Source organism: Cyprinus carpio, chromosome A14, assembly GCF_018340385.1.
Source record: "Cyprinus carpio isolate SPL01 chromosome A14, ASM1834038v1, whole genome shotgun sequence".
NCBI lineage: Eukaryota > Metazoa > Chordata > Actinopteri > Cypriniformes > Cyprinidae > Cyprinus > Cyprinus carpio.
Genome location: NC_056585.1, coordinates 25,961,908 through 25,976,329, shown reverse-complemented (window position 1 = coordinate 25,976,329; position 14,422 = coordinate 25,961,908). Strand labels below are relative to the sequence as shown.

The window sequence follows — 14,422 nt, the reverse complement described above, 5'->3', positions numbered from 1 at the left end:
AAAAACAACATGATCGAACATAGCTAAACGGGACAATTTCACAAAAATGTGTCAAAAGGCACATTTATAGAGCAGAGGAATTGATTTTGATAAATAGGTTTACAACTTTTTGTGACAGAACTCGTTCACACAGTTTTACTGTAAGGGGCGCTTTGTAAGACTGATAAATTGCATTATAACAATGGGGCCATGAATAGGTTCTTCTTTCAAAGAATACAAATTAAATAGCAAAAAAAAAGATTAAAACAGTCAAGCAGAGTCTGAGGAATGCTGAAAGTTTAATAAAAGAAAGGAAAAACAAAAATACAGATTCAGTAATAGCAATTAAGGCATAAATGTGTTAAACTTCACATCTAAATCGCTATGACAGAACAGCCAGGAATTATGAATGTGCCAGCTTTCATTACTACTTTAAAAAGAGCAAAACCCCAGTCCAAATTTTTTTTTTTAGAAAAAAAAATTAAAATTAAAAATTACACATGGCTGAACACAAGAAAACACGAACACAGCATAAGAGACATATGAAGAGATGTTCCGGTTTATTTCTTCGTTCCGTTACTCTGCGTTTTGGCTTTCTCCTTTTCCAAATATTTCTGATGAGAAAAAGAACAACGGTTTTCAAAAACATATTGAACAAGAACGAAAATGTCAATGTAATGATGCTGATATTTACTAATAAAAAAGGTAAGTAAAGCTATAATACATAAACTAGATCTCAATCCTGTTCTGACATTCTATGCTTTTACAGTGAGTGTATTACAAGTGACAGAATGTTAAATAACTATGTTATGGAAAGATGAGGATGGAAAGAATTGTCACCTTAAGTTTATCGTAGTGTGCTTGGCTGCTGCAGTGGATCTTCTTAGCAGTGTCTTCATTGGAGTAAAACAGAAAGCAGACTCTGCAGTAGTATCCCATCTTCACAAACTCCACACCTGAAAAGAGTCAAATGGGATTCATTAAGAGACTTCTTATAAGTAATCTATCATGACTAGACTGCACAAGTGAACAACTGTAATCAAAGATGCCAATATTTTGACCCTGATTTAGTGCCGTATTTGTTTTGTGAGATTTGGATCTGTATTTAGCAGACTAAATCCATAGCTTGGTTATATCAAACCTTGTTATTTCTTTGCAAAAAAGCAGTGTCATCTTACCCACTGGGACATTAGGATCATATGGCTCAAGAGCAGCATGGCTAGTGTCGAGCTTTATTTCAGGCGCTGCTGTTGTAATGGGTTTTTCCTCGGTCTTCACGCTCTTCTCTGATTCAACAACAGGGGGAGCAGCAACGGTCTCTTCGTCTTCAGGCTCCTGGGCAGAGGAAAGCAGTGGATAAAACAAGTGCTAGCAGTGTGAAAGCATTTTTAATAATCTTATGGATTCTGTCTGGACTGAGATCACCATCAATATACGAGTCCACAATCCATAACACTCTCTCCAGTGAAAAAGTCCATCTCCTGTTGCCTCTCACATCAAAATCCACCAACATGCTTGTTTAAAGCTGTTTTGGCTTGTAAACCATGCTTGATCTGTGCATATTTTTCTCCTGATCCAGATGAGAACTTTTTCACTGGAGGAAACATTATTATGGATTACAGATTTATTATATATATATATATATATATAATATAAAAGGGTGTCCACAGATATGAACAAGTTAAATTTAAGACTTTTTAAGACCTTTTTAATGCCACCTTATGTGAAATTTAAGACCAAACCTGTGATGGAAATACACATTTTATTATATACATAATATTTAATGTGTTTAATGTACAAAGAAATCAAAAATATCATCTCTGTCATTTGCTGGGAAATAATCTCATAACTCCATTTGAGCTTGATTTTCATAAAAAGTTAATATTATAATGGCACATGCAAGTGTCTGATCATATATAAAGCCAAAATGCCCACTCTGATGACGCAGTGTTTAATTATGGAGAAAAAAAAAAAAAAAAAAAAAAAAAAAAAAAAAAAAATTATTATATATATATATATATATATATATATATATATATATATATATATATATATAAAATGTATGTTTTATAAAACTATATTTATTAAATTTTTGTTTTTTAAGAAAGTGGTAGTGCTTTTGGACATAGAAGGTTTCTGCCCGACACCGACGATATGTAAATTTGTTGTTTTATCATCATCACCAACAACAAAGCTATGACCATGTGATGGATGTTTATTATAAACGCGCAGCTTTTCTTCTCACAAGACATTAACTGATGGACTGCAGTGGTCTGGATTACTTGTGGATTGTTTTTATCAGCTGTTTTGACTCTCATTCTGACGGCACCCATTCACTGCAGAGCATCCATCGGTGAGCAAGTGATGCAATGCTACATTTCTCCAAATCTGTTCCCATTCAAAAGGGAAATCTCTCTCATAGCATGCCACTCTCATCCAAAAAGGAGTGACACACAGACTATTCGTGTTATAAACAAAAACACCGAGGTCACTCACTGGTTCAGCCTCCATATTCTGGTGCTCTGATGTGTCTCTGCTTTGTTCCTCCTCTGGCTCAATCTTCACTTCAGGAAGGGTTTCTGCTGAAACATTTTGGCTTTCCTTCTCTTCCTGACTCTCCACATCCTCAGCTTTATCACTGACTGGCTCTTCCACTTTCATCTTCTTGACAGAAGGCTCTTCCTCTTTCTTATCCTTACTTCTGCCGGAGGAGTTGCTCTGGGTCTCAGGCTCTCCGGAGCGCTCCCTCTTGAGCGGCCGTTTGTCCTCAGACTCTGGGCTTGGAGGTCTGTGTCTGTGAGAAGATTATATTGTCAAAACAGATGCATGCAAGATTCTTTGAAAAAGGCAATTTGAATTTCTAACTGACCCATGTTTGAGTTGCTTATATTTCCTGCTCACGTAGACAACTAGTCGTTTGCCTTCAAATTTAGGTCGATTTTCCTTGTAGGCCTCTGCCATTTTCTCAGCATCTTCCCATCTTTCCATCTCAATGAAGCACTGAGCAAAAATACCACAGATATCATTAACACCATGTTTATTTTGCTTGTGTATCCACCAGACAGAGTCACATTTTTACATTACCTCACTGCGCAATCGATTCAGAAAATATCTCTTAATTTTTCCAAATGGTTCTGCGATTTTCAGAAGTAATGCATCTGAGCCTTTGAAGGGTGGAATATTACGAACGTAGATGACTCTGCCGCTCTGTAGACATTGCACATAAACATTGGCATTAGATTCTGCTCCTTTTAGATTCACAGGGAGTATTCAGGGAGAGTTAAAGGGATAGTTTACCCAAAAATGATCATTTGCTGTTAATTTATTCACCCGGAGGTCATCCAAGATATAGATGACTTTTTTTTCTTGAGCAGTAAAAATATTTTTTTAGCTGCAACCGTGGTCCTTGGTTATTCATACAATGCAAGTGAGCAGCTGCCCGTTTAAAAAAAATCAAACAAAAATAAAAAAATGCATATCAGGAAACACAAAATGAATCCTTGTGGCTTCTGACGATATATTGAGGTCTTATGAAGCAAAACGATCAGTTTGTGCAAGAAACTAAACATTATTTGGTGAACTACAACTAGTTTCTTGCACAGACCAATCGTTTTGCTTCATAAGTCCTCAATAAATTGTCAGGAGCCACAAGCATTCATTTTGTGTTCATTAATATGCTTTTTTTTATTTTCAGAAACATGCAGAAGCTGACTTGATTTTTATGAATCAGCAAGCACTGTTGTTTCAGCTAAAAATCTTCTTTACTGTTCTACTGAAGAAAAAAAAGTAAACTACATCTTGGATGACCTGAGGGTGAGTAAATAAACAGCAAAATGTACTTTTTTTTTTTTTTTGTTGGGTGTACTATCCGTTTAATAAACCCAAGTCTTACCTGGATGGTTGGATAGGTGTGTGAATGATAGACCTTTACAGGCTTTCCACACACAGATGGTATGACATTTCCACTGTAGAAACTAGCCATTGCTCTTGCCTCTTGTTCATTGGAGAGCTCCAGAAAAGCTACAAAGAGGACAAGAAAAAAAAAATCAGGCTATTTGAGGATAATTCATTGAGAACAGAGTCAATGACAGAATGACATAAAAACGTTCCCTCAGCCGGTCAATGCAAAATAAACATTTATAAATTCACTATTAAAAGATCTAGCATCAGAAAGTTGTGTGGATAGCTAGAGTAAAGCTGCTGTGAGTGAGGTGGCCTGAACAGAACATCTGAGCGCTGTTACCTCAGGCCTTACGTCCAAAACCAGGTGCCTCACCACTTTACCAAATGGCTTTGCAAGAGCAAGGACTTCATCCAGATAACCGTAGCCACGTTTAAACCCAACGACATTTACAACTCTCAATCCCTACAATCAGAAAATACACAATCAGTAAATCAATGTCCAGCCATTAGTTGCAAACTATTATAAAACACTTTCAAGTATGCAAGAAATAAGTGACTTACTCCATTATCCTTGGAGCTTCCTGAAAAATACAAGATGAGATAAGGCATCATTTAAATGGATTGACTCCAGAAAAAACATGCTCAATCAATAGCCTTTTCAAGATTACTGTAACATTCAAAAGTTTGGGGTCTCTTCTGCTCACCAAGGCTGCATTTATTTGATCATGAATGCAGAAAACAGTAATACTGTGAAATATTAATAGGGTTTAAAATTACTGTTTTCCTGTGATGTAAAGCTGTCAGTGTCACATAATCCTTCAGAAATCATTCTAATATGCTGATTTGCTGCTCAAGAAACATTTCTGATTATTATCAATGTTTAAAACAGTTGTGTTGCTTCGAATTTGTGTGGAAACCATACTTTTTTCAGGATTCTTTGATGAATAGAAAGTTCAACATAACCGCTGAATTTTTTTGTCGCAATGTAAAGGTCATTAATGCCACTTTTAAGGAATCCTTGGTGAATTAAAATATTAATTTAAAAAATATATCTTACTGGCCCCTTTTGAATGGTAATGGACATTATTTGGTAATGTAAACATTGATTTAAATGTTTGGGTGTCATGCTCTCTTCTGTTTGTTCTAGCTAGTTAAAGAAGACAAATCAGTGACTCAGTGAGCACTGAGACTGAGATTTCATTGATAATGATTGTATCTTTTTATTTTAATTTATCACCGTAGACTCAGTTGTCATGGATCACTGCTAAAGCCATTGTCGTTGCTCAAGAGCAGTACCTGATGTGTTTTTAGCTTTGGAGTTTGAGTCTTGTTTCTCAGCATCCTCCTCCTCCGCTAGCTCATCAAGAGTAACAAACTCATCTATGTCCTCAGGAAAATCCATTTCATTTTGACCCTCCTAGAAGCAGATACAGGCAACAGAACTGCCGGTTAAAACAGTGAAAAACGTGCAATTTATATTAAATAAAAGTAGTTCACTCCAAAAAAAAAAAAGAATATTCACGGTGTGATGAATAATGATTATGACTGTCAAGCTCCAAAGAGGCGAAAGAGCAACATAAAAGAGATTCATACAATCGTACAGCTTTAGAAAACATATAATTAGTAGAAAGTGGATTGGACTGAGCACAAAATCACACTTGTAGCCAATCACCAGTAAGGGGCGTGTCCAATCATGATGGGGCGGTGCCTATTGCCAAGCATGTTTGTGAATTAGGGGGTGGAGCTATCAAGATAGGGGTGTGATCCTTTTGGTTAGGGGCGTGTTTGTTTTGGTCATTTCAATATCCAGAAATCACTTACTGCACCTTTAACTGTAATTGACCATATCATATAAGGTAAATAACTGTAAATGTTTTTACATTGCCATTTTACTGTAAAATACCCTTTTCCCCTCAGCAAAAACTAAATTACCATAGAATTTACGGTGACATTCCCAGAAGTCCCTACATGACATTTTTAAAGATAAAAAGCTAATTTTGGTAATTCAAGAAGACTGGTATATTATCATTATTTCACTTAAAGAGATATACAGTTACAAGTAAAAATGCAGGCACCAATATGGCATTCTTTAAAACCGGAAACACTGTAACAGTATTTTTTACATTGAATTTCTGGCAACCACACTGGCCAGTTTTCCACTGTAAATGTAACATTACTTTGACGTTACAGTGTACTTTTCATTATGCTGTTTTTTGGGGCTTGACAGCCTCTGGTCACTGTATGCTTTCATTATGTGGAAAATATCTACTAGGGCCGGGAAAATAAATCGATGCATCGCGAAACGAGAAATAGTTCCACATAGATTCTGAGATTTTCCGAATGCATCGCGATTCTTTCTCGAGTGGAATGTTTGATTATTTTTTATAAGATTTTGGGAATGCATTCTTTAGAAACAGCCATACTCTGCTTGTTTCCAAATCCTTACACACACGGGAACCTAAAATAATCATTCATAAAATGTAAAAAAGGATGACGCGAATTACAAGGCTGTTCACAGTGGGCTGTATTTACATTAATCGACGTCATAAATGCATTCAGAGTCAAGAAGAAATTACATGACTCAGTCGAATGCACAAGCGCTCTTCTTCATGAGCATTTGAGTGTGTGGATAAAAACTAGAGTAGAGCGCCATCTGCTGTTAAAATGCAACAAAGATTAGGCAGTGGCATTTTTAAGATGATGTGCGAAAGCTCCTGCCTGCTCTGCATTGTCCTCTTCAGCACCCTCATCTTCAGCTTGCTCCTCACTCTGTTCCTTAAGGTCTTTAGGAAGATCAGTGGTGCTCTCCTCCTGCTCTGCCTCAGATGCTGCAGGTTCCTCCAACTCAGTCTCTTCCTGTTTTTCATCAGCGTCCTCTTGGTTCTCTGTGGTCTCGGCATCATTGGCAGCATCTCTGGCTTGCTGCACTTCAGGGCCCTCCTCCTCCTCTACATTGGCGTCATCAATATCTTCTTGGTGTTCAGTGGCTTGCTCTGGATCACAGGATAGTTCGACATCATCTGCTTCATCAAAACCCTCTTCGTCTCCATCACGTGCTTCCATAACATCAGCTTCTTCGTCTCCTGACCCACCGCCCGGGGCCTCTGCTTCCTTAGGCTTTGGTTCCTCTTCTTTCTCATCAGAGCTCTCTTTGGATTTGGAAGTAGAGGAAGACCTCTGGGTCTTTGATGAAGGTTTATCACCAGTTCTGCTGGTGGCACTGCTGCTAGTGCTGTTCTTACGGGGAGGTGCTTCCCTTGGTTGTTCGCCCTTGCCTGGTGGGACCCTGGAACATCAACCAGATTTACAGCACATCTGGTTTTGTTTTCTTTTTAAACATATAGGCGTTTTCTCTGGATAAGAAGGGCAACTTACGTTAGAGTCTTATACTTTGTGCAGATGTTCAGTCGAATGGATCTTTTATTGATAGTCAAAGGATTGATGGTGTAGTACTTCACCAACATCTCCGCATCCTCAGGATTGCTCATTTGAACAAATGCCTGTTTTAAAAGAGGTCAAACAGAGAAAGTTGTCAGAAGCGATCGCTGTCAAATAGCCACAGCGTATTTGCATTGAGTTATGATTTCTGTAGTTCAGACAGTAGAGCATAATGCATGATCCGATAAAAAGAATACAATCTTAAGTCGTTTTGAAAAAAGGCATTAGCCAAATGCAGAATATCAATGTTAAACTATACGAATGTAGCTTTTGTTGACTCTTTGTTTTAAAATGATGTTCCTTTGTTATAAAAACAAATGACTGTGAAGGCTGTAAAAAAATACTGAGATTAATTGTTTAGTTTTACCCATCCCTAAAAGAGATCATAAAACAGAATATATTTTAGAGATGCATGCTGCATATGTATCTTACCTCATCGTTTAGAAAGAGATGTTTCTCAACCGTGCCAAATCTACGAGCTATTGTGAGGAGCTCCATCTTCTTCTCACCACCTCGTGGTAAATTGGAGAAAAACACCACCTGGCTGACTCCTCTCTTCACGGGCCTAGTTTCTCTGTCCGACCTTCCACTTTTCTTTATTGATAAAACAAATAAGATTAATTGAGCAGATTGGTTGATTTACGTAACGTCTTTCCACTCTTAAAAGAAGCATTCTTACCTCGATTGCCATCAGTTCCTTTGACAAATAAATGTGTATCTCCTTCCCATGCAAAATGGCGGGTTTGCGCTGGTAATAATTAGCCATGGCCAATGCCTCCTCATGAGTCTGCATCTCCAGGAAAGCCTTTGAATAACACACCAAATGATCAGTGTAATAAATAAATAAACTTTATGCCATGATGTACTCAGAACAGATAGAAATTATGGGCATTCACATACCAAACTGAGGTAAAATGATATTGTCATGACTTTTGATCTTGAATGAGCGTTCATATATGTACAGGAACTACCTTGTTATTCAGTATTAGATGTTCACAGATGGTGCCGAAGGGTTTTGCCAAGGCAAACAGGCTGTTTGGTGACATCGGTTTCCGCTCGTATTTTGCCACGACCACCCTACTTCTTATCTAAAATAAAAACATTTATGAGTGTACAAGCACCAAGATAACCATCAACTTAATCAAAAGATCCCAAAAACATCTCAATTATATATATATGACCCTGGATCACAAAAGCAGTGTTAAGTCTCTGGGGTATATTTGAAGCAATAGCCAAAAAAAAAAAAAAAAAAACATTGTATGGGTCAAAATGATTGATGATAGGATATTCAGTAAAGATCATGTTCCATGAAGATATTGTTTAAATTTCCTACTGTAAATATATAAAAACTTCATTTTTGATTAGTAACATGCATTGCTGAGAACTTAATTTGGACAACTTTAAAGGTGATTTTCTCAATATTTAGATTTTTTCCCACCCTCAGATTCCAGATTTTCAAATAGTTGTATCTCGGCCAAAAACAATACATCAATGGAAAGCTTATTTATTCAGCTTTTAGATGATGTATAAATCTCAATTTCGAAAAAATTTACCCTTATGACTGGTTTTGTGTTCCAGGGTTACATATATCAGTATATTATTTGAGGGAGCATTTTCAGTGCAACAGAACTGATGGACTGATTTTAAAGGTGTAGTATGTAATGATTGACAGATAGCAGTTAAAATGGGTACTGGAGTCCGACTTCAAAATATTGGAGAGAGTTTGTTTCTCTCGCCCCTCCTCTTCAGACTCGATGCTCACGCAGGTTGCCAGATTGAGGACACGCCAGAGGCACAAATGCAACTGACAGTGAAAGGCAACAAGCCTTAAACTGTAAGTTGATGAGTTGATTTATCCACGTTTTAATATTCCTCCGATCACAAAGCTTCTTAGATGGATGCCGAGGCTTTTTAGTTTGGGTAGAATCTGTGATCTCTGACTCAGTTCGTTTGCTGGCTTCCATTGCTGTGATACGCTGTGTTTTCCGCCAACTGGCAACCCGGGGTGTCAAAATACTATTGGGTAAACTGGCAGGGGGCGGAGTCACAAAAAAACCAAAACAAAAACAGACATTCTGACACAGAACATACATTTTGAAGTAGAATAACTGACTGTAGTGTTGTCTTTAGGATATTTAAGTATGTGAACATTATATGTTTCCTAAATATCTGCAAACATTTTATAGTATTTTTATGCTTAAACGCAGTCAAATTACATACAGCACCTTTAGCATTTTAACAAAACATTCAGAACATTATTACCTTGGGTAGTGGTGTTGAATACGAAGTCATTTTACTTGTCATTCCCAAACTGGAATTAGATCCTGAAAAAAAGTGATTTAAAAATTGAGATTGATTTAAATGACCCAAATTAGCCTGTGCATAAAAAGAAAAGTGTTTGTCATCTTCAAGTTCACTGTAATGTTTTTTGTTAAACTGTGAAACCCACAGGAAGACAAATACAATCCAGATGGCTCTTAAGGACACAGAATGAAAGTGGACTGCTGATTCAGTAAAAAGATTCACTTGTAGACAGATAGCAGAAAGGATGTCCGCTGTGGAAAGTAATTATTTCAGACCAGACTACATCCTCTCACAGATTTATTACCCCAGTTGGAGCTCATCCCTGTTCTTTGTAGACTGGCACCAATTGGAGCGGCCCCCAACAAGCCATCCGAACGACTCTTCGTGTCCAGAGAAAGGGACGTCGACCTGAGAGCAATTTATTTTTAATGCTCTAAAACAACTATTTTATTCATAAAAAGCAGGATGCATCATACTTATGAAAGAAGTGTTTGAAAAACAACTAGTAACATACTTGCGACTAGAGGGCAGTTGAGGATCCCAGTCCGGGTACCTTTAAAACAACAGGAAACAGTTTTCAGGTCCTTTGGATTCGCTGAGCTCTATATGTTAAACACTTGAATGATAAATTCAGTTTCAAAGACTGCAAGAGCAATAGTTAGCAATCATGTCTAGAAGTCCTACATGGCAACTTTTTAATGCACTAGAATTATAGGATCTCATATTCGACAATCATATCTGATGTTACACTTTTAAAAAAAATTAACAGTCATGTTCATGTTTATATTTGTATTTCAAATGTTAAAAGTAGCTGGAAGACTGCAATTAAATAACTAAAAGGTTAATAAAAGACTCATCTTCATTAAACAGTCTGGAGGGGCAAACTTTGATTGATTCATGTTAAAAACCAGAACCAACGTAACACCACCAGAGGGTTAATTTAAAGGTTTGGTTCACCCAAAAATACTGTCACTTCAAGGAAAGTGATTATGCAGAAGAACATTTCTGTATAACGTCCGATCAGAAAGACCCAAAGATGAACTGCACCTATTTGAGGCCAAATTAAGTCTTGTTTCTAAATGACACGTGTGAATGAACAGTTTATCAGTTTTCACAAAAGAGCCCACTTACATTTGCAGAAGGACTCTGCGGTTTTCAGAGTGACGAATCCCATTCGTGTGTTGAGTCCATTCTCACAAACATAGAAAAGGATGAAAAAAATCCTTAATATATTGAAACAACATTGCTTGTAAGTGACAGTGAATCAGCTGTGGGATCTAAACAGTTCAAGGCTTGACATCTGGCTCAGCGCTAACTTGACAAGCTGTCCTTTCTGAGTGCTGGAATGGATCTGAAATAAGCTCTGCATACTATCTGTCCTAACGGGAGCCAAGCATAAAGCCCAAGAGTCAGTAATACAACTAACAACAGTTCATACTAGATTTTGTACAGCAACTTGATGCTAAGCAAAATTAAAGGTGCTGATTTAAATGCAACAATTATGTTTAAAGAGGGTCTTCTTCAATAAGCAGGACTCAAGAAGAAGGAAGTGTGTGTGCAGAGGTCAAGCGGCTTGAATTACTCACCATGACAGAGTGCACATCAAAATCACAAAGGGAGCACACGTGGGGAAACATGAGGGGCATGACTCCCAAGAAATCCTGCACTTTTCCCTGAGACGGGGTGCCCATTCTTCTCTGCATGAACATGTCGTCAGATGCCGATGACGTCGACATGCCAAGGCTGCGGTAGGAGTCATGGGAAAGATCAGAATACTGGCGGTCTCTGCCGCTACCGCTGCTGTAATCTAACAAGTCATATCCACGACCGGACGTTTCTTGCATGGAAGTGTAACCGAAGTCGCCTTGCGAGCGGCTTTGAGTCTGTCCTCCGGAACGCTCCAATCTTCCGCCCCGCGAGCCGCCCCAATCGTCTCGGCTGCCTCTGTACGAAGTCTCAGAAGAAAGGGTCGACATGTCGCCAGTCATGCGGTGGCCGGCTTCCATCTTGCGGTTCTTAAGTTGCATGATAAGATGGGGCAAGGTCTCCACGCTGATGTTCTCCTCTGGAACCTGCGCCAGCGCGTCCAGATCGGTGGGCGACAGGCCTAGGCTGGCGAACAGTTTCATGGTATTGCTAATGTGGCTGCCCGCCCGGCGGGACAGCTGCGAGTCGTGGTCTTTTCCCTCCCCTCCACCCAAACCAGACATGCCATGAGACTGGGAAGACGAGCCGTAGGGGTCCGAGTGTGTCTCGCCCATACTAAAGTTCAAAGTCTCGGCGGCTGCCAAAAGCCCACGGCCAACAGCAAAGCCTTTCTGAGCATCATCACCTGTCAATTTCTGGGACATGACGGCGCTCTGGACGAGTGGAACAAGAGAGGAACAAAGCAAATTAAAAAGTCCCCAGAAAGACAATCCGTCGATTTAAGCCTGGATCGAGAAAAGAGAGCTCCTCCAGAATGAAACAGGTCTGCAGAAACACAATGGAGCAATGATTTCTAGCATGCTCGCGAAAATGGTTAGCAGTGGCATAGGAAAGCAAGACAGTGAGCTCCACAAAATCCATACAATGCAAGTAACAGAAGTCAAAATTATTTACAAATGACAGAGGTACAAATGGACAGTTTGGTACCAAAATAGACCATAAAATGAAGATTTAAAGGTACCATGAAGAGCAATAGTACAATAGAGTTTTGAAGGAAAACAGAGTCTGAATCAATTTTAGATCCTTAAATGTGGATTGGAAAGACGGGGAAACATTGCAGATTCTTGGTCAGGAGAGAACCAGGCAGATCGTGTTCATGACTCTAAGTTGTACTGCATGGCCAAAAACTACAAATCAGAAATCCACGAATGGAAACAAATTTAACTGAAATAGAGCTAATCAACTTTTGCGCTTAAATGCAAAAATAATTTGGAATCAAGAGGTCTTGATAACAAAGCCAATGGTGGGGCTCAAGTGAAACAAATGAGGGTCCAAAGAGAGCGCAGGGTTCTCTGAACAAGATATGTATGTTCATCCAAAGAAAAGTGACATTTTACACACATTAACTGTGACTTGAAACTGTGGTGTTTATAATGGAAAAGCCCAAATAAAAATCATCTAAAATGGAAAAAATATGGGCATAATGGTGTCTCACTTGACAAGCTATTTATTTGTATCATTTTATTTAAAAGAGTGTCATCTCTGTTTTTGGAAAGCTGAAATGAGAAAAGTGTGTCTTATAAAACAGGCTGACAAGTATCAGTATCAAACCAGCGGCTACTGTGCAGCCAAAACACCAAAAATAGACCAATTTTAAATCAACATCAATGAAATTGTTAAAAAATGGCGAAATAAATAAAACACTGAACCGCTTAACACAGAGAAAGCATAAGTTTTGATGGACTGTATGCATGAATGAAACAGTTTCACATGTACAGGGACAATAAAAAAAAAAAGACACTATTTTTTGATTGGTGAAAAAGATAATTAAAAACACAACTTATAAAAAAAAACTAAATTACTAAGAAGAGTATTTAACATGGCTTTAAACCAAACTCATAACTCACAATTATATTTGTGACAACACTCTGCAGATTGCTTTTTTTTTTTTTTTTTGCATAGCAATCATATTATATCACATAAAAAATTATAATTACAGTTCTTCCCCTCATTACAGCCTTTAAGTACACAGTCCTGTACCTTTGTCTTTTTGTCCTCTTTTCAAATACAGTTCTGCGTCAAATCAAAGTTTGTAATGTTGTTATTGACCTCATAGCTGGTTTGTTCGATTCATGGCAAGGGGGGAAATGATTTTGGTGTTCAATTCCGTAACCACTGACTTTTCCATTCCGAACATGAGAAGTGGAAAGGATCTGAACGCATGCATTCTTATGTTTAAAGACTTTCTGAGCAGTAATGCAATGCAAACTTATAACAATACCAGAAAGTAAATATTTTAAGGCATGACTTAAGACTGTGTTGAAAAAACTACTTAAGTTAGTTTGAAATGATATGCATTGGTAAAGAGAATATATCAGCACAGTGCAAGTCAGAACTGGAATCTGGGGCTTATTAAACATTATGCAGAATATGAATTCAAAACAATTTTGTGTAACCATGGCAATGGCACTACTATCCAGATTCAGAGCAGATTAAAGAAATGCAGATAACGTGTTGGACAGGAGCCTTTCAAGTGCTGAAGAGATATCCCACAAAACACGTCATAAAACGACGAGTTTTACAGCTTTAAATAACGAAAGCTAAACGTCAATCTGATGCTACGATAACTTTCATCTCATTTTAGGGCTTAGTCTTATATTAAATGCAAAAATGTGTAACGTTAAATACTTATTTAGGCGATGCATGTAAATTTAAATCCAAGAAAACAGCCGCGTTAAACACAATGGGATGATAAAAAAAAAAAAGGCACAGGACTAAACGTGCACGACAAGGCCTTTACAGCGACCTTTATAAACAGGAGTAATTCTGCAGCTCGGGTTCATTATAGTCTGTAACTACAACACAAGTGGTATAATATCAAATCTATCATTCGAATGCATTGTGTCGCTACTTACATGTTTTTCAAATCTTCTTCCCAACCTTCGGGTCGAAGTTCTTCACGTTGCGACAGCCAAGCTAACTGCGCACAATGTGAAGGCGGAAACGACTACGAAAGAGTTTTTCACTTCCGGTGTCAAATTTCAAAATAAAAGCACTAGCCGGATTGTCAAAACTAATACCAAAGTAAAGTATATGAGTAAATGTAATTCATTTCAGAGGTGTTTACCGTTACAGTTTTGCACTGACCTGT

At 38.0% G+C, this 14,422-nt stretch overlaps 1 protein-coding gene across 1 annotated transcript; it reads right to left on the bottom strand.

Annotated features, from left to right (window-relative positions):
* Positions 1-259: 259 nt before the first annotated feature.
* On the bottom strand, positions 260-14,313 carry matr3l1.2 (matrin 3-like 1.2). Its single transcript, XM_042770381.1, has 21 exons — positions 14,187-14,313; positions 11,211-12,096; positions 10,756-10,817; positions 10,139-10,177; positions 9,929-10,032; positions 9,583-9,644; positions 8,292-8,408; positions 8,000-8,125; positions 7,753-7,914; positions 7,258-7,382; positions 6,601-7,168; positions 5,179-5,299; positions 4,444-4,463; positions 4,222-4,345; positions 3,872-3,999; positions 3,064-3,186; positions 2,849-2,979; positions 2,476-2,773; positions 1,158-1,314; positions 820-935; positions 260-593 (listed from the first exon to the last, which is right to left on the bottom strand). Exons 2-21 carry the CDS (start codon positions 11,973-11,975, stop codon positions 540-542), a joined length of 3,402 nt encoding a protein of 1,133 aa, XP_042626315.1. The 5' UTR covers positions 11,976-12,096; positions 14,187-14,313; the 3' UTR covers positions 260-539.
* Positions 14,314-14,422: the final 109 nt, after the last annotated feature.